This window comes from Lissotriton vulgaris, chromosome 1_1 (assembly GCF_964263255.1).
Source record: "Lissotriton vulgaris chromosome 1_1, aLisVul1.2, whole genome shotgun sequence".
Lineage (NCBI taxonomy): Eukaryota > Metazoa > Chordata > Amphibia > Caudata > Salamandridae > Lissotriton > Lissotriton vulgaris.
The window spans coordinates 1,816,578,655-1,816,599,756 of record NC_141685.1 but is presented as its reverse complement, the minus strand read 5'-3'; the positions used below and the strand labels follow the sequence as shown (position 1 = coordinate 1,816,599,756).

Sequence of the window (21,102 nt, the reverse complement as noted above, 5' to 3'; positions counted from 1 at the left end):
TGGCAGTGATTAACCAGTGGGTGACAGTGATGAACCAGTGGGTGGCAGTGGTGAAGCAGTGGTGAACCAGAGGGTGCTGTGATGAACCAGAGGGTGACAGTGATGAACCAGAGGGTGGCAGTGGTGAAGCAGTGGTAAACCAGAGGGTGCTGTGATGAACCAGAGGGTGGCAGTGATGAACCAGAAAGTGACAGTGATGAACCAGAGCTACCTATGTTGTATGACATCTCTTTATTACTGTCATAACTGCACTTTCACAATTTCTTTATTAACCTTCCTTCCTTCTCAAAATGTCTTGCAAATGCACCATTTGTCCACTCGATTTGCAAATTTTTCTCGGGGGGGGGGGATGCGGGGGGTGTTCAGGAACGCACGCTGCGCTCGCGAGCTACAGTGCAGAAATCATTTTCCGCTTCACCACGTTCAAATGTCACCAGCCGCCACTGGTGATGACCAGGGTCAGAAATAACTAGCTGTGCAGGGTCTTAGTACTCGCCCATCCCTCTTTATTGTTGTGTGTGAAGTCGCCTGAGGGTCATTCCTGGCAGAAGTCGTTTCCGTCTAGAAAAATGTACCGGGAAATGTAGGGCTGGATGAAGCCAAACTGGGTGAGCCTTAATTATGCCATGACGGACACTGCATGAGAATGAATATGTTACTTCTAGGAACACGTGTGGCCAGCTGTTCCCATCCAAGCAAAATATTTTGGAGAAAATGTGTACTGGTGCATAGTAGAAACAAAGCCCATCCAGGTGCACCGGGTTTGCTGATTACAAAATAGAGAAATTAAAAGAGAAATAGGTGAAAAGAGAAATAGGTGAAAAGTGGTCAAAGCGCAATGATCGCACATCACAAATTCAGGAAAACAATTAACAGAGACAAGTAATGTGTGCTCAAGGGACAAAAAGACTCTGTCACCAAAATAGTGTTACAAAAATATTAGAAAGAAACTTTCAAATATTCACAATATGAGAAATATTTCTAGAGCACCATGGAATACTAGGCCCGTCAATCCAGTGGGTTCAAAGATGTTACTCAAATGAAACAGATGGAAGTCAGGTTAACAGGAATCCAAAGTATATGAAGTCACCAGGCGAATTTTAATGTCCACACCAATTTTAATATTACTTTTTGTATTTAATTTCTGTAAAATCCAGACATAAAACAGCTGACACATGTTGAATCGTTTCCAACAACTTTTCCAAGGCTCCTATGGTCTTCAGCGCGTGTAAAAGTGCTGACTCGGAAGTTACTGTTGCCATTTTCGATTTTGATGGACCTTATACTGATATTCCATGGTGCTCTGGAAATGTTTCTCAAAATAGAGAAATGAGTAAACAGGATTTTCTCCAGACTAAAGTTTTTAAATTATTAGTGGAGGAGATACCTGTTAGCGACATTTCAAATGTGACGATGGAAATTTTAGTTTAAAGCAGAATCGTATCTTCAAATGGCTCGACTTTAGGTACCAAAATAGTCATGTTGAAAAGTTCAACTCTTAAAATACGTTACTTATTTCTGGTGAAAACTAATTTTAATATTTTAAAAAGATTTGCAAGCCCAATGGTTTTACAGTCCGTTTCACCCCTTTTAGTTCGGATTCAAAATGTATTGACTGAAGAAAAATCTGTGAACTCAATTTCATATTAAACAGGTAGAAAAATAATGCGAAAGGATTTGTCTTATTTTTTAAAAAGTCTACAGTATGGCCGCAGTAGCTGTACATACCAAAGGGTACCAAACTGAAGTGTTTTGGAGTCTGCTGAGTCAAGACCCCATCCGGTAAACTGCAATGACTGTGATTCTTGTAGGCCTGATGAGGACCAGGGGCGTCTGATTACTGGTATTCACGCGGTGTATTCTGGCATCAGAAAAGAGCATTGCTGACTGTTCCTGGGATAGAAAGGGCCACAGCAGGTGTCAAAACTTTCACATGTCATGCTGCTGGATGATGGGATTCTTTTCCTGGTCTGGTTCTTGGCATCCTCCAGCCCCCTGAGTGAAAAGGAGCCTACAGGGCGTGGTTTCCTTTCTCAAGAGGTGGGGCTAGAGCTGGGTCAACTACACCGCTTCAAAATAATGACAGCATTTAACTACGGGCAGTGCAATTAGCTTTTATTACACATAGCCACTTCAATGAGGAAACTGCTGTCTATAGGGGGTGCCTAATTTGTGAAAGCGTGAGGGCAGGTCCTCAAAACCCTACTCAGAAGCCTACCACCAGTGCTTTTAAATGTCGGTGCACCTATTACCAAGGCTACTCAGCTTTCAATCTCTTGCATGCTCTTTATTCATCCATCACGCACTCCCTGCTCTTTGATCTCACTCTTGCAGGTTCCTGCTTTTTCCTTTTCAGACGATTTTTCTGTCTTTTTCTTCCACCTCCTTTACCCTTTGTTTGCTTTCCCTGTCCTCGTGATCCTTATCTGATGATAAAAAATAAGTGCTGGTCCCAAAGAAAAATTTCTGGTGGCCCCACAGGCAACCTCCGGCACAAATTAAGCACTGCTGTGGGGTCTTATGCCATTCACCAAGTTTATGTGCGCAGATGTTAGGTCTGAATTCCGCCCTTACTACTTTTCACCCTGTACAGTGCAGGCTGTGTCATCTTGGCCCAGCGGCTTTCCCCACCTGAGAGAAAGAAGTAGCAGAACCATGGGTGAGCACTGTGGGTACTTGGGGGTCAAGTAGGAGTGCTAATACTTTCCCAAACCTAAGGGGCATATTATCAACAACTAGCGATAATTATAGCTTAATAGGCTTAGGGACATTTTTTTTATCGCCGAGCATCGCCGGATTTCATCGCAGATATAACGTGCTATTAGCAACGTTTAGCTCTGAAGCGATACAATTTCCGGCAATAGTGGCGAAATTTGTGAATATCGCTGTAAATCCAGCGATATTCATGCATTATCGCTAACAGAGACTTAGCCTGAATATCCACCTCCCATTGGATATACAGGCTAAGAACTGGTCTGAGCAGGCGTTAGGTTTTGGAGATATTCGCGCTTAGCACGAATATTTCCATTGCCACGCCTGCGTTGATAATAGGCGATAGCGATGTTAGCGACTGCTTTCAGTCGCTAACAGGTTGGGTACACCCACTTTGCATGTCATTAGCGATAAATATCGCTGACATGCAAAGCGGGCCCCAAACCGCTTGCTATCGCCTACAAGCTGTCGCTAACTGCTGTTAGGGACAGCTTGCTAATAGGGCGATAGAAATATCGCCGCTTAGCGGTCAAAAACGGCCGTTTTTGGCCGCTAAGCGGCGATATTTCTATCGTATTTCTATCGTATTTCTATCGTAGTTCCCAATAGTGAACTACAGTGAATTTTGTTGTTAACTATTATGTTATGTTATGTTAATAAGCTTTTAACCCCTTCGCTGCGGGTGTAATTCCCCCACGGTGCGGGAGGGGCAGGGGGTGAGCACGGCGCCGCGGTGCTCGTCACAACCCTGGTCACTGATTAATTCTCCCGCAGAGGCAGGGAATTAATCGCACGTGGGCGACGCCTAGCCGTTATTATGAGCCCAGCTCGTCATGAGCATAGCTCCACTGTGACTCACGACAATCTGGGCCCGTCGTGAGCGTCGAATAGGCTAGATCGCACTTCTACCCAAGGGTGTCCTGGAGCTGAGGACTGCCTAACTGTTTCCAGGGTAGGAGATGACTTAGTCAGAAAACAGCCATGTTTTCAGTCCCTTCCTGAAGGAGAGGAGCTCGGTAGCATTCCGGAGATGAGCTGGTAAGTTGTTCCAAGCTTTAGCAGCACAAGCGATAAACCTACTGCCATCCAGTTCACTTTTTCACTCGGGGAATGGCCACTTGCTTTGCTTCCGAGGAATGCACTGCTCTTCAGGGGACACGCCGTTGAAGGCATTTTCTCAGATAGTCAGGGCCTTTGCCAGTGAAGGACTTACAAACCGTGCAAAGCTCTGTGTATGTTGTTTTACTGGAAGCCGGTGGAGATGCCGAAATCCCTTTCTAGCCGAGACAAACCTTGTGTGGCCGTTAGCAACCTGGCTGCCGCATTTTGCACCAGCTGGAGTCTGTTCAGATGTTTCTTGTGAATATTCACATAAAGACTGTTTATCACATCTTTTAAATATAACTTTTTATTGGGACAAGATGGGAAAGTGAAGTTTAGTATGCCTGAACTCTGAATATAAAGATGCATCTTTCAGTAAGAATTATTTTCACATTCTGTGTTTGAAAATACCACTTTTAGAAAGTGGGTATTTTCTTGCTTAATCATCCTGTGTGTCTCTGCAGGGTTGTGTTATGACTTTCTGGTTTTGGAGTGACAGGGTCTGGGGATGTACATTCACTGTAGACTGCTATTAAGAGGGTTGAGGTGTGTCCTGTCATTCCTGGATGGGTCAGGGTTGGGCTTAATAGACCTGGGCTGCATTTAGGGAAGGGGCAGGAGATTTCCTTTCACCTGAATTGGCCTGGTCTGCCTTACACAATGCTATCTCCACCTCCTGCCGGGAAGCTGGACTAGTTAGGACAGAATTGGTTTAGACTGAGCACAAGGTTTCTCTGCCACCAGAGAACAAATAAAATTGCTGTATAAATAATGAGGCCCAGACCCCAGAACTTTATATCATTTCTGGAAATCAAGAGGAACTTTTGCCAAGGAGAAGAGTTAGAGAAACTGAATGAGTAGTACTGCCCCTTTGCTGGGTGCTGTCTGAGGTTGGCCTGCAGTGGCTCTTTCTGCCATGGAAAGGACAAGGACTCTGCTGTGTTCTGTGTCTCCTGCTTGAGGAAGATCTCAAAGGGCCTGAAGTGGAGCTTGCCTCTTGTTCTGAAGTCTCAGGAACCCAAATATTTCACCCCCAGCTCTCCTGAACTTCCTTGCTGGGAGTTCTGAACTGCTACGTGATGCCTGTTGCTGTTCTGGGCCTCTGGAGGTCGTTTCTGCTGTGGGGAGCTGGAAGAGAGATGCAACTAAGAGAAGCACGACGCATCCGCACCTGTTTTCGATGCATCGCCTCCATGCTGGAAGAATTTTCACGCATCAGCATCATGCTGCTGAAGAAAGCGACGCAGCACCTGCCAGCGGCTTGAGAAATCACTGCAAGCCACATTGAGTGCACCCATCTACAAAGTCCGAGATGACTGCACAGATTCGATGCAGGCCCTGCTGTGCGGCTGCAAGAACCAATGCTGGAGAGACTAACGCAGCACCGTTGCTGCCGCATAGCCATCGCATCAAAAACCAACGCATCCCGATCCCCCAGCATCACACCAGATCTCCTGGCATTGCACCAGGGCGCCAAGTCTACAAGGACTCCTGGGCAGGAGTAAGAAACTGACACATCACCTCCCCTTCAGTAAGGAACCAACATATCACCTCCCCTTCATTGCAGTAAGGAACCAACGCATTACCTTCCTTAGAGTAAAGAACCGACGCATCAACTTTCCTGCACATTAGGAACCATCGCATCACCTTCCCTGCGGCTGTTTTTGTTTATGATTTTGACGCATCCAAGGTACTTTGTGTTGAAAGTGTTGCATCTATATTTTGCTTTGGACAGAATTGTTTTTATCTTCTAAGAAGTTCATTTTGATTACTGTATTGCAGATTTTTGTCGTTTTGGTCTTGTTTGTTTAGATGAAGATTACTTATTTTTTAAACTGGTGTGGTGTAAAATTTGTAGTGTGTTCAGTGTATTACTGTATGTGTGAACAAGTGCTTTACACACTGCCTCTGTGATAAGTCTGTCTGCTCCTGCCAAGCTACCAAGGGGGCGAGCAGGGGTTATTTTTGAAGTGTATCCCCCTTACCCTGACTAGAAAGAAGGGTCCCTACTTGGATGAAGGTGCAAACCATTGCCAACTAGAGACCCCTATTTCTAACAGACACCATGATCTTTTTGGTCAATCACATACTGTCATCATGCTTATCGAAGAACAGTACCTGCTGAGGCTTATCTATCAGGCCTGGGTATGCTAACATTTATTCTATGCTTTCCTGGACAAAACAGTTCTCTTGCAGCACCTGATAACCTCCCCTACTTGTAGTCCTCGCCTTGTTAACTTATGCATGCCCTCCTGTACAATTCGTGGTGTATTATGACTCCATTTTCTTCAATGCACTGGCGCATATGGGATCTGTGCATTTCTGTTTGGCATCCTAAATGCATACATTACCTCAAAGTATCTCGCAGTTAGTGCATGTTTTGAGAACAGCAGACCTCGGAAACACAAAGAAGGAATTACTGTTTTGTATTTTTTAACTTTGCTGTCAGCAAAATATACACTAACTTGGAGATAGTTTGAGTTAATCTGTGCACAAAGGAAACACGCATTTGCAATGCAAACGGTCTTGCCTTTGGTATCTTATATGTATTTAGCTATGCAGCACATCAGCCTGGGTGCTGAAACATGGAGGTAAAGTAACACCAAACTGCGTGACATGCCAGGTATGGGAACACATGGAGATAAATATTGCCTTTCAGCGGGAAATGGTATAGCCCAAAGCTCTGTTTTTAATATAAAATCAGGGCCTTCGGTGGTCATATCACTGAAAATTCAAGATTTGAAACAAAAATTATTGTCTACGGGTGCTCGTGGAAGACAATTTCTATGGACTGGAATCTAGAGAATGCTAAAGGGATTTTCGTATTTTACTGACCTCTGCTGGTCGTTTTCTATCAAGAAAGTTAAATAGAGGAAGCTGCCAGAAAACTAAAGCCTTAAATGAGTCTTAAATAAATGCCCTTGTCAATTCAATATTGGGTGAGAACAAATGATGCTTCTGAGTGCTTTTAAATGGGAGGAAATTAAAATGAAGAGTTACCTTAATGGCTTAGTTAACTCTTCATTTTAATTTTCTCCCATTTCAAAGTGTTACATTTAGAAACAGCAGACCTCTTGCTCCAAATGGCCAGTGGACAATGCGTGATAACAGAGAACTAGCCTTAAAAAAAAATTGGAAAAATGTAAGGCAAAGAAAATATTTTTATAGGCATTCAGTCATTGTTTTTCTCAACTGTTCATTAAGCCAATTAAGTCTCAACATTTATAGAAGCATATTTCTTCACTTTAAAAATCCTCCCATTTAAAGAAATGGCTGTGTTTTTCTGTTATAAATATAGCTTTATCTACAGGCCACTGGGTGCAAGATGCCTTCTATTTGTAGATGTAACACTTTTTAATAGGAGAATTTTAAAATATGAGTTTTATGGAATCCTTACAAAGTTTACTTTTAAGTTGAATTTTTTCCCATTTCAAAGTGTTGCATTTACCCACAGCAAGAATATTGCTCCCAGTAGCTGGTATACACAGTGTCATATATATAACTGAAAAATACAGCCATTTTTATAAGTGGGACAAATTTAAGATGCAGAAAAATGTTCTATATCATGAACATTTTTGCAGAACATTTTTCTATACTTTAAATTTCTCTCATTTAAAAACATTGTTGTATTTTCAAGTTCACATGATCACAGACAGGATGATTAACTCTCATTGATTGAAGGTTGGTTTGACTGTACTCCATGCCCTTCAACAAAGCCCCACCCACCCCCCAAAAGTAAGCATCCGAGAACTCTGTCCGGAGGTCAGTGAAGTGCATCAGACAGGTCTCACGGAGTTCACCTCATGCCTTCCTACTCCCAAAAAACACCAGGCATTTGATAATCATAATGCTGGTACCACCATGGATGTCTCGTAAACACCACGTTCAGAATGGCGTGGTAATCTTATGAAGTATTACACAGCTAGTTGAGTACACAACAAACCTCATTTCCATGTGGCATGCTTTCAGTTATATCAGGCCAGAAGAAGGCAACAGAACGTACTGGTGTTCAGCACCAGCAGATGACGAAATAAAAGGCATGAACAAAATCACTATTGAAATGTATTTTGAGGATCAGCCCACCTGTAATTTAATTTCATTGTGTAGGCTAAAATCGGATGTTTTTAGACCATTCAACCTTATGAGTAGCAAAATAAGTCATGTAAGGGTTGCATGTAAAAATTATAAGCACAGACAGCTAGCAGGGTTTACTACCAAAATAGTTTCTGTAAACAAATGTAGATCTTAATGTTTGGAGTTCCTCATGTATAAGTGTTGCTTTTAAAACTTGTTTATTCTAAAGCAAGACTCAATGAAGGAAACTACTTTCAATGAAGGAACACAAAGAATGCAAAACCCATTATATTTGGTTACCAGGCACATCATGAAAGGTCAGTACCGACTCTCAATCTAGGTCAGCAGCCATTGTAGTGTTCTGACACTACATTATAGTAAGAAATGGTTATCGGAAAGGAATACCTATTGAGGATAGACACACAGGATCAGTTTTCAAAATTCTTTCCATGAGGCAATTAAATATAGAAAACTAAAACAGGATACATGTGCACACAGATAACATAGTTACCTATGCAATGAGACATACATGTATTTACTTTGGCATACCCAAAAGCTATAAATTAAATTTAAAAAATCAAGCATCTTCTCAACTAAAAGCAACAGAGTCGGTGATAAAAACCTGATGCAGAGGCACAGGAGATTTAAAGGTAGGCAGTGCTTATGGGTCTGTCGCAACTTGCATTTAGGCATGTAGGCGAAAAAGACATGACAAAAAAGGAATATGTCTGGGAAGGCTAAGCGCACGTTGCACATGTAAGTGATGCCCTGTAAGTCAACAACCTTGAGTCCACGAGGGGCTTCTAAAGTCAATAAACCGAAAACCATTAGCAAAACAATATTAAAAGTTACTTTACAGCGCTTAAAAAGGAAAAACGCGAGTTCTTATAATGGGCTTATAGTGCAGCTGTAATTGCTATGGTAATGTAATAGCGTAAGATATTTGGCACACAGGTATGTTGCACTAAGCAGGTAAAAGTATGGTGACTTGGAGCCAGGTTCATGTCAGATGTGTGGATATGGGAAGTAAATGGCAATGGTATGGTAAGGCCGTCATGGTACTGGAATGAAGAAGAGGATGGAAGGAAGGGCTAGATACAGCTTAGAACTATGCTACATAGAGCAGCAGTCATAGGTATCCTGCGGGGAATAAGGAAAGGGTATCCGGTGATAGGCGTGATCCTAACAGAGTCTTGGTCCTCTGGTCTGCAGTATGAATATATCTATATATTGCATCTGGCATAGCTACTTTACCGGCCACTCACTTGAGCTCTGGGAACCAAGCTATCTCTGCCCCACGCAACCAACACACTGGCCTCTCTCTCTGGATCCTATTTATTTTATTTATTTATTTTATTTTATGCATTTTTATAAAGCGCAGACTTTACCCAAAGGTGTCAGAGCACTGTGCAATAGAGCCAGTTCAGTTACATGAGAGAACTGTTACAAAAATGGAACAAACAAAAATAGCAGGCCATAGAATCAAAACAACGCAGGCAAAAGGAACATCATATCAAGCACAGCAAGCACAGAATGTAGAAACTAAAATATAAATATGTTTGACAAATTTACAATGACTAAAGAATTTCCTGGCGAAAAATAGCAGGCCATAGAATCAAAACAACGCAGGCAAAAGGAATACAATATCAAACACAGCAAGCGCAGAATGTACAAACAAAAATATAAATATATATGATAAATTTACAATGACTAAAGAACTTCCTGGCGGGGTATGAGAAGGAGGGAATTAGTTCTGAAAATATCTTTGGAATAGAAGAGATTTGAGGTCCGCTTTGAAGATCTGGATGGAGGTGATGGCACAGAGCAAAGGAGGAAGCGAGTTTAAGATTCTCACCGCATTACCTGAGAATGATTGCGCCATCAATTTTTCCCTTTTGAAGGAGGGGGGCTCAAGCAGGAACTTTTCCGCATTGCAAGAAGGTCTTGAGCCTCCAGACAATTTCAGTTTATTCGCCAGATAGCGAGGGGAGGAAGAGTGCAAAGCTTTGTGGGTGATGCATGCCGTTTTGTAGATTGCTCTAGCCTAGATGGGAAGCCATCGGAGAGAAGACAGGATAGGAGTGATGTGGTCACTTCGTTTGGACCCTGAAATGAAGGGAGCTGCTGAATGAAGGACAGATTTGAGGGGGGAGAGGTGAGATTTGGGAAGGCCAGTCAGAAGAGAATTACAATAATCCAGTCTAGAGAGAACTAGCGATTGGACCAAGGTTTTAAGGTCATTTTCCGGGAAGAACCGACAAATCCCCCATAGAAGGCGCAGCTGATAACGTGCGCTCTTGGCAATGGAGTTGATATGTGAGATTAGGTTGAGTCTTTTGTCAAGTATGACACCTAAGGATTTAGCGCAATCAACAATGACGGGTTTACTGTTGAGTAAATTCAACTGATCCATCCAGGATTGAATAGGAGGCAGGGGGAGAGAGCTAGATAAGAGGAGGAATTCCGTTTGGAGGGATTGAGAACGAGTTGGTGAACTAACATCCAGTTGTGAATAGAGTTGAGAGTAGAGTTGAGTAGTGAGAGATCATGTGAGGAAGACACCTTGAGGTAGATTTGGGTTTCATCCGCATAGAGATGGTAGAGGATTCCAGATTTGCTTAGGAGGTTCCATAATGGTTCCAGATAGAGATTAAACAGAGTGGGAGCAAGGAGAGTACCTTGAGATACGCCTTGACCAACCACCAGTGAAGACGAGAGACTGTTCGCAATCTTGATCATTTGGAAACTATCCGAGAGGAATGAGGCAAACCATTTGAGTATTGTGCCTTCCACGCCCATTATCTGTTGAAGAGTGTTAAGGATGGTGGTTAACAGTGTCAAAGGCTGCAGAGAGGTCAAGAAGAATCAGAAGGCATGATTCCCCCAAATCGAGAATATGCAGCGCATCATTGATCACTCGCAGCAGGGCTGTTTCAGTGCTTCAATTTTTAATAAAGCCAGACTGGAACATGTTGAGGAGATTAATGTCCATAATGTGTTGGGAACGCATTTTTCTGTGATCTTTGAAAGAAAAGGGAGATTGGTGATGGGGCGGAAGTTATTGAAGTTGTTTACATCTGCAGAGGGTTTTTTTAGAAGGGGGTAACCTGTCCAGTTTTGATGACAACTGGGAGGGATCCTTGACTGAAGAAGAGATTAACTAGCCTGGTCCAGTAGGAGAGAATGTTGGTGTAGAAATCAATGGCAATGACACTATGTATGGGGTCAGAAGAATGGTTGGAATGTTTGGTTTCGAGGATGCATTTGAGGAGATCATCTTCCGAGATGGTGGCAAAGTTCTGCCATGTGACTAAGGATTTTCGCTCCTCAATGGGGGTGGGGTGGGTGACCTGTTCCACCAGAGATTTTACCTTTTTATCAAACAATATAGCAAACTCAGTTGCTTTCTTTGAAGCATCCTCAGGTTTGATGGTTTGGGGAGAACAATTTGGGTTTTTGATGAGGTCAAAAAGTTTTTGGGATCTGTTTTTAGCTGAACCAAGGAGGGATCTGAAATGTGATGTTTTTTCCTGGAAAATGTGCGTGTGGTATTTGGATCTTGCTGAACGTAAAAGAGAGAGGTTGGAGGTGGATAGAGATTGTCTCCAATGTTTCTCCAAGATTCTAAGGTTTTCCCTTTCATCATAGAGAGCTTTATTGAACCAAGGAGCTGATGGGGTGGGTCTTTTCCTTTTGCTTTGGAGTGGAGCAACCTTGTCAATTTCAACTGCAAGGATTGAGAGCCAATGGGGAGTGAGATCGCTGACATCCGTATTGGGGTCTAGACTAGGAAGCGAACGTTTAGCAGAATAACATAGAGTCCCAAGATTAATGTTTTTTGTGTTGTGGAACCAAGTAGAGGCTCTTTTAGGTTGGCCGAGAGTTATAATGTGCGAGAGGTGAAAACGGAAGGGAATGAGGAAATGGTCTGACGAGTCTACACGGATGAGGGAACAGTGGTAAGCTGGTCTGATTTAGAAATAACAAGGTCCAGAATTAAGCCCTTGTCGTTTGTAATTTCCGAGCAGTGTTGGACAAGGTTGTTAGCTGAGAGAAAGGTTGCAAGCTTGTTGGCAGCCAAGTCTTCCACGGAGCCCCAGTGGAGATTGAAATCACTTAGGAAGATCTGCTTGTCGCTTTGTGAATACTGGTCACTAATGAAGTCGATGAGTTCCTCCATGAATAAAGAGCAATTACCAGGCGGGTGGTAAATGGCATGGAACCTGAAGGGTGAGCCATGATGAACTTGGAGTTCTAGGGAAAGGCATTCAAAAGTGCGAAAGAGGATGGTGGGAAAGGCTTTGATTTGGAGGGAGTTTCAGAAGATAATCACAACACCACCCCCGATCTTGTCTGTTCTGTCGTTTCTGAGGATAGAGTATTTATTTATTTAAAGAGTTTTATATAGCGCTGGGTAGACCCGAAGATCAAATGAAGTGTGAGCGGAGTCATTAAACCAGGTCTCAATGAGAAAGAGCATGTCGAGATTGTGGTGGGTGATAGTGTCAGAGATTTCCAGTTTGTGTTTGGTTGCAGATCTGCAGTTATGGAGCATACCGTGTAGCTCTGACGTAACTATACATAGAGTGAGATGGATGGATGGACAGAGATAGATAGATAGATAGATAGATAGATAGATAGATAGATAGATAGATAGATAGATAGATAGATAGATAGATAGATAGATAGATAGATAGATAGATAGATAGATAGATAGATAGATAGATAGATAGATAGATAGATAGATGGACGGACGGACGGACGGACGGACGGACGGACGGACGGATGGATAGGTGAAGTAGGTGAAGGAGAGATGTGATGCAAGGGTCTGAGGGGGAGAAAGATGGCAATAGAAAGGAGAGGATTGAGTTACAGTGAGATTTTTACTGGTGTTGAGCAGATGTGAAGAATAGAGATCATACATAGGAGGAGAAAATTGAGAAGTAGAAATGGATGGCGGGAGGAGGAGGGGGGAGGAGGGGGCTATGGGAAGGCCATGGATACAGTGAGATGAGAGGAGAAGGGGCTGTACAGGGAGGGGAGGTAGGTCGAAGGAAGGCCACAGGAATGGGGAGAAGAGAGAGGGTGCAGGCCAGGTACAATGGGTAATGAAGGGTAATGAAAGGTGAATGTAGGGGTAAAGGCACCAGGCAGAGTGGGCGGGGTTGAGCAGAATGAAAGTTGTGGGAGGAGTAAAGGACTATGCGGTCAAAGGGAGGAATTACCAAGAGGGGAAACAGGGTTGTGAAGCATAGGTGGGAGTGTAAGTTGTGGGGAGATGGGAGGTGTACAGTCAGTGGGAGGGAAGATGATGGAATTACAAATAGGGGAGGCAGGGATGTGAGGCATGGGAGGGGGAGTGAAGGTAGTAGAGAGATTGGAGGTGTAAGAACAGAATTGAAGGTACGAGGAAAGGGGAAGAGCAGAAAGGGGTGAGGAGAAGAGGGAAGGGAGGGGGCAGGGTAAGGCGAGTTGAAGGGTAGTTCAGGTTGTAAGAATGGTGGATTAAATAGGGGTAGGGTAGGAATAGGGGAGTTAGGGGTCAGGAGAAGGCAGTGGAATAGTGGGGAAATGCAGGATGTAGAGGTGAAGTGGGGTGGAAAGCAGACGAGGTAAGGGGGAGGTCCAGTTGGGAAGGGGGCAGAATGGGAGGGGAGGGAACGAGGGAAGGGGGGATAAGGGGTAGACCTGTGACTCCAGGGAGAGCGGTCTGAAGGAATGAGTTGGGGTCAAGGGGGGAGAAAGTAGACAGGCTAGAAGAAGAAGAGGAAGAATCTAGAGAGATAGTAGTCACAGGGGTAGGACGAAGGGAGTGGAAGAGGTGGTCAAAGAGAGAGAGACAGTAGTCTGAAGCTTGGATCATGACAGTGCCATTGTTATAAAGTGTAATGGTGAGAGAGCCATTAAAGCAAGCGGAGGGAGAAATTTGTAACTGCTTCCCATGTGGGAAAGAAGAGGAGGAGGAGACGTTGAAGGAATTGAAGAAGCTGGAGGACCAGGAAGGGATGTCATGAGTGAAGAAAATGAAGTCATTTTTGATCTTTCCTAGGCACCCATTATGGAATTGGTCAACAAAGAGGGAATCTGGAAATTGTTCAATGATGTTGTGCTTGAACCGTTGTGCTGCTGCTATGGACATATAAGGGGGATAAATGACTTTAAAGCAGTTGATTCCAGACTTAATTCGACTGGATGCCATGATAGGGAGATGAGGTGAAGACGTGGTGTGGTGGATAGAAAAAGGGGCCACTAGGATAGTGATAGCGCAAAGAAGTAAAATAAAAGGGGTGCGCATATTCCAGAAATCAAGTGAGAATAAAACCAATAGGAGTGAGATCAAATCAGGACCAAAGGGAGATACCTAACAAGGCTAAAAACAGGTAGAAAGGTAGAGGGGAGAAGCAGCATTGTATCATGTGTGCATACCTGTTCTGTTTCTAATAGTGGAAGAGGAAGCACCAAAGGGGTTGCCCAATCCAAGATGGCCACCAAAGACTGAAAGAACATTACTCTTTCTGTTTCCAAACCCACTTTGTCATGAGTGTAAACCTCTTCTATTTCTGATAATGAAAGAGGAAGCACAAAATGGATGTCAGTCCTTGGTTGATAATGGAGAGGATTGCTTAGAAATCAGCCAGTTCGATGGTGTCGAGATGATGATACCAACCCAGTTTTATTTGCGGGTACACAACTGTGTAGTCCCAAGACACTGCCTGTATTCCTCGCATCCCTGCCGAAATTTTTAGTTTAGTTTGTAGTCCTACTTCTATTCCCATGAGTTGATGTGGACTAGGTAGTTCTGTTTCTGTTTGGGTAATTATGAGTGCCATTTTGAGGGGAGGCACTGCTGGTGAAATATGCCTTGGGGTACATAATGGTGGCCTTGTACTGGAAAACGGGCCATCCAGGTGACCACCTAGCAAGTGAGGCATAAAATACCCAGTGATGTACAAGAGCGATCGATCAAGACCCAAAGGCCTTCGGAATACTGCCAAGCAGGATTGGCTGCTCATTACACAGGTCAGCACTCTAGTGCCATGCAATAGTAAGCAAAGCGTGCCTCAGTCCCCTAGAATCTGGAGGAAAGCAGCCAGAAGCAGCGAGTTGAATACCCAGGATGAGTCCCTTGCGTTTTCCACCGAGAGCCTCAGACCCTGTGGGCTCACGCCCAATGAGAGGGAGGGAGGGCTAGTCCTGACAATAGCGATCTCAGCGCTTTGACTCCAGCGGGTTGAGGGTCTGCCTTTGAATCTGAGGGAGATCGTAGGCAGGGGGAGCAGCGCCCAACAATCTAACCTTAGCTCGGATCGCTGGTGCTGCACACCGTGGTTCTCAGCCGTGGTGACGCTCTCACCGGGACCCTTGATGCGCCTCCGGGCCGTCGCGGAGCCAGTGCACCGGGAAGAAACCTCAGATGGTAAAATCCCGTCGCTTGTAGCTGCAGGTATGTCGTCCCACGGCGCATTCACGGGGGCCCTCAGTCATTCACTGACGCTGCGGGAGAACTCAGTGAAAGGAGAAGTTCTTCACCGCCAGTGTCCGGGCTCTTTCGATCGTAGCCATCAGACGGACCTTCTCCAGCATATAATCAATCCTCCACAAGGGCAAAAATATTTCCGTGGCAGAGCACTAGGATCCGTGACTCCTGCCTTTGTAACTGAACTTTGGGGTGACGGTCTCGCTCGGGCTAGCAGGGATATTTTTGCAAGTTACGAACCGGTGGAGCTCATTCCTTGAGCTCTTCACCAGCCGCCCCAGCGACAGGATCAAACAGGCTGTCTGGGTTAGCTCCTAAAAACTCCAAACCTGGTAAGTTTCTGCCATCACTGCAGACCAATGTGTGCTGTCTGCCGCTTCCGGCAGGAGGCCTAGCATGTGACGTCACCTAAACCCCGTCTAACCTTCCGCCATATCCATCTTTCCAATGACCGTTTGGGCTTCAAAACGAAAGAAGGACTACGTGAAGGGCCTCTTGCGTCCAATTTCTTAACTTCAATAAACATTTGCAATACAGTCCGTCTAGCATTTTCGAAAGTTGAAGGTACTGCGGTTGTAATAACATTTTTCTGAGGAGCTGTGCACAGATAGCAGCAGCACAGCCCCGACACATCCAAGTGTGACTGTTAATGAAAGCTGTTTGTGAGGTGATTGTGATATAAACATCAGAGAGATGCTTTGATAAGCACGAACAAAGGTGCTCGGGGAAAGCATATGTCCGTCAATAGCGTGGACAGTTGGGGTGGCGGTACTGCAGTGGGTAAGATGCACAGGGGAAGGGAGCCCTCAGCGGCAGGTTCCCACCCCCTCAGGCGCCACAGCATGAGGCCTGGCAGGGCCATCATGCTGAGCGTCGCCTCGATGTGCGAGGACTCGTAGAGCTCCTGCGGCTGGCAGTCCATGAGCAGCAGCCGCTCGCTGCCCTGCTCCATCTGCTCCTTCAGCCAGGCCTTAGAAAGTGAAAGTGGGCAACGTAAGCAAAGCAAGTCGTGATGTATACAGAAATTGTGCTTGCAAGAATAAAAAAAACATTGGCAATGCAATAGGACTCGCATTTACGCAGGACCTATTGCATTGAAAACAGAAGTGCCGGCAGGCAAGAAAACACGAACGGGAGTGGGGGTGGGCGAGAAGTCATCATTCGCGATTCAATGCTTGGCGAGACCTAAAAATGTGTCCAAAAAGAAACACACAGACTCCTTCCGCGTCAGCGCATAAAACTGGGCCATGATGTGGTACAGCACTTCATAGATATTGATTGGGTTATCATACAAAGTAGAATCTTCACAACCCAAATCCTCAAATTACAGTTCTCACAAAATTGTTATTGCATGCAAAAATACGTTTTTGTAACCACAAGTTGAGAGGTTTGCATATTGGATATTGTGATGATTTAGAAATAAATTTAGCAAAGGCTGTAAATCGAGAATTGACGAAAGGAAGCAACGGCATTGGGCGCTGTCACAGCCCAGATGGTGAAATTGACCAATGGGAACAATTAGTGTTGATCATAGCTACAACGCTCACAAAGGAATTGCACTCATGTCAAGAATGAGCAAAAATAGACCGTAACCACTCTCACACGGACAGACACTCAACAGGTAACAACTTGCAGCTCTTCTCATTGGTGACCGACCAAGTATGCACAAGGTATGTATCTGTTTGAGTACCGATGCTTCAATGCTCCTCTGTGATGGAGTTGTATAATGCACCATTATGGTTGAGTCACTCAGCAGAGAGACACTACAGCAACAGTGGAAAATGGGAACTAAATGGCCTATTTGACCCCCTGTACTGCAGGAGCACAGGTGCTGAGAGTGTGTTATCAGGCCATCACCTTATCTAAGTGGGCATCACAACAGTACCAAGCCCCTTAGGAGCCCACTGTCACCATTCAAATTTCAGTGGACAATAGATTAATTTCGATCATCTAACAAGAGCTTAAGAGCCGAGACCTTCACTCATGGCCCCTAGAAACTGTGGAAAGTCATCTACGGCACAGCCATATTTAAAACCGATTGTTGGCTGTAACATATCAGTCCCCAGGTATTCCATGAGCGTGAATGCTGATTGAATAACTGTATTACGAGTGGAGGGAGTGTCCCATTAGTATGAAACACACACCATGTAAGTGGCCAATGTAAGAGTACATATTAGCACATCAGATTTACATTGCTGGTGTATGTCGAGCACATAGTTGTGGTGGTGGTCCAGACATGTCCCACCATACCTGTAAAAGAAGGAATTGTATCACCAACAATGTTCAATGTACCCAACCCACCATCATGGAATCATTCCCTCATCTTGCCCCTGTGCAATGCTTGTACATGATGTTATAGTACAGACACAACAATCTCTAGAATAAATGAAACATGTATGTTTTTATGTGTCTCCGCTGTACAGTTGTGGATTTCTGCAAGCAAAACAATGGTGGCTGTGCCAAGTCTTCAAAGTGTTCTCAGACTGGAGTGAAAGTTTCCTGCAGCTGTCCAAAGGGATACAAAGGGGACGGCTACGCGTGCATGCCTATAGACCCATGTGTTGATGGGTTCAATGGCGGCTGCCATGAGCATGCTATCTGTAAAATGACTGGACCAGTAAGTATTGGGATGAAAAATTAAAGACATATACCCAGGCACTTAGAACCCAATTGTACTTTCATCTGGATCCCTAATGCTGATTTTATTTGTCATGGGCTTGTTGGACGAGGAGGGACACCCAAAGTGCTACCCACCCAGTTGTGGAAGGCTATTGCCTTCACCAAGAGTTAAGCAACACAAGTGTTGTGTAGTACATGTAGGATTAGTGCATGTGCTAAGCGTATGCCTGCAAGTATTACAAGACATGAAAGATGTAGTACTGTGTAGTGCATGCGCAATGGAAGCATATGCTGGGTGAATGTGAGCTTGCATGCAGTACAGTACATGAAGGGTGAATTGTTGTGTACTGCACATGGTGAGTGTGTGCTGGCAGTGTGTGTTTTCAAATAGCACATCCTGGTACAGTACAGGCAAGCTTTAGAGCTGAACAGTGCACACAGATTTAAAGTGTGTCTCAATGTATCTGTACTTGGAATGGTTAAATGCATGACGGTAACAGTGCTGGACAGTAAGTGTGCGGTGAATGTACCTCACATGTGCCTGCATTGGCACATCATATGAAAGGCACTGAGTTTCATTTTGGGAAGCCCAGGCCTACCTGTGAAGACATGAGGAGGAGATGAACCTCCCCAGACAGATTTTTGTATTGCTGTATTCCTGTGAGCTGGCTGGGTGGAGAAGGTGACCCCCCCCCTCCCCTTTACACTTCAAAAGGCTGCTCTTTGATTAATTGATGGATCACAAGAAAGGGGCCTGGACAAATCTCAGGAAGGGAGACAGGGATGCTTAGGGAACCACAAAGAGTAGGTCTGGGAACATACGATTTACGTTTTGATGTAGATTTCACTCTGGCTGATATTCAGGTGTGAACTATGGGCACTTCCGTGAATTGTGTTGTGGGTCAATCTACTTCGGAGTCAGCCTGCTGTGATAGACATCATAAAAAGAAAAAAAAGAATAGGAGGAATGTGCATTTCAAAAGAAGCAGAACCCCAAAATAAAACTTCAAAGACTACCTGACACTAAATCACATGTGATGTTTGGGAAAGGACTAGAAGAAGGGGAGGTTGAGACACCAACATTTGCCATCTGCAAACAGCCAAATGTACTGTGTGAGAATGGTAAGTTCAGCAAGACTTCTGCTTGTGACGAGGACTGGGGCTAATGCCTGCTAGTCTTCTCTTCCTGCTGGGTGAGGGGATATCACTCAGGGAAACCAACAGCCGCACTCCGTGCAAGTAACAGGGGGTGGGGCGGTGGGCCGGGTAAGGGGGATTTCGAGGGACGATGCAGAGGGAAAATTAATCATTTATTTAATTTTCCCTCTGCGTCATCCCCCGCAATCCCCCCCTACCGGGCCCCACCTCTGCAACTGCACAGACTGCGGCTGGAAACCAAGATCACCTGCCTTCGAGGCTGGAGCACCAGTGCCTGCATGCTTCCCAAGACCAGTATGCATATGAGAAAGGGGAGAGCATTGGAGGGACCAAGATCTAGTGGGGAGCTATACCATGGGGGCTTCCTGTGCGAAGTCTGAGGATTTGACTGTGCACTGATCGAGCCGTAGCCCATAAACAGGATTGTTTCAGTAACCCCCATAGGTAGGAGAGGGCCACCATAGACTAATCCAAGTATTGAGCACTGTGTACCATGCACCAAGCCTGCACTACCTTGTTGAAGTGACCCCGTATGCCAGAAGGGACCACCGTTCAAGTAATTCTGTGACCATTGTGTCAGGACTCATGAATGCCTTAGTGGCTACTCCATATGCAAGGAGGGGCCGCTGTGGTGTGGGCAATTGCATCGAATGGGTCAATGTTGTGTCTGTAGGGACCGCTGCAACCTAGTGTGCCCAGAGGGGCTGCTGGGACCAAATCATGAAAGACTTCTGGCCACCACCTGGGACTGGAGGGAGGCTGTGACGAGGCTGTCTAACCTCACAGTGAGATCTGCCCTGACTGACCCTTGAAGATCAGGAGGATGCAGAGGAAGACATCATGCAATCGCTGGATTCTAGTCTGGAGCTGAAGTATTGATTTCACCCATTCTGGAGAAACTGATTGCCGCACCTTATGTTATGTTAGTATGAATTTGTAGAGCGCACGTTCACCCCAGGGTTTCTTGGCGCTGTGTACCACTGGGGAACCCGTCCTGGCTTTCCCTGTGAGATGGTGCCTACTGGGCATCCCCAAGGTGAAGCCAATCATCCCCAGCAGCGAGGGGGCCGTTGTGGAGATTAAGCAAGCTATTGCCCAGAGTTGCAGCGTGGGACCCATGGTTAGAGAGGCACCTAGGTGAGATTTATCGAGCCCGCTGACATTGGTTCCGTACCCTGCCGCGTCGGGAATTGAACCCTGGTCCCGGGCCGACCTCTGCTTCTGGGTCTGCCTCCTCTAACCGTTGAGCCACACTTCTCTTAGCGAGCTGGAAGCTGCTCCAATCACTGGGGTGAACCGGCCGTGCCACTCTAAAGAGTAAGCCTGCACCTGGCGTGTGCTGCAGTGTGTACAGCAAGCAGTCCAACTTCTCTGACCAGGATCTGAACTTGCACGCGCCCCCTCTCGGGGCACCAGCTATAACATTGAATGGTTCCATGCTGTAGGAGCAGGTAAGAATTGAACTGAGCCTGCAGACCCCAGGGGATTCGCTGCTGAAGGTGCTGTGGCACCAGAGACACATTGACTAATTACTGAGCGTCAAAGGGGAAATCTAGAACTTAGACAGTGAGAATTCCCTGGATGGGGCCACCAGTGAATGAGGAATAACCCCCAACCACGTTATAACCAAGAGGATGGGACAGAGATTTGTCTGACAACTAGTGCAGTCTTGACCTCAAGAGGATTGTGTTATTGCTCGTGAATATTGTTGTTCTTTTGAATTTGTAGTTAGAAATAAAATTATTCTTTTTCTTATGAAAGTAAGTATTGGACTAGACTTTGATTTATTGTTTGTACTGTCGGACTTTGAGTTATGAGTCCTGTTCACTGACCTGTATCTACACTACCCGAGGGAGTCAAGGGCAGAAGGGAAGGGGTACTCGGCCCAGTAGCTTACGATCTATAGTAGGTCCGACCTCTGGACATCAGAAGGAAAAGGCCTCAACCACCACAGTTGGGCC

At 45.1% G+C, this 21,102-nt stretch overlaps 1 protein-coding gene across 1 annotated transcript in view; it reads left to right on the top strand.

Annotated features, from left to right (window-relative positions):
- Positions 1 to 21,102, top strand: part of STAB2 (stabilin 2) — an 880,852-nt gene that overhangs the window by 780,851 nt on the left and 78,899 nt on the right. The window contains exon 59 of the mRNA XM_086919174.1: positions 17,788 to 17,981. Within this exon, the coding sequence (XP_086775300.1) occupies positions 17,788 to 17,981 (194 nt within the window). The remainder of the gene's footprint in view (positions 1 to 17,787; positions 17,982 to 21,102) is intronic.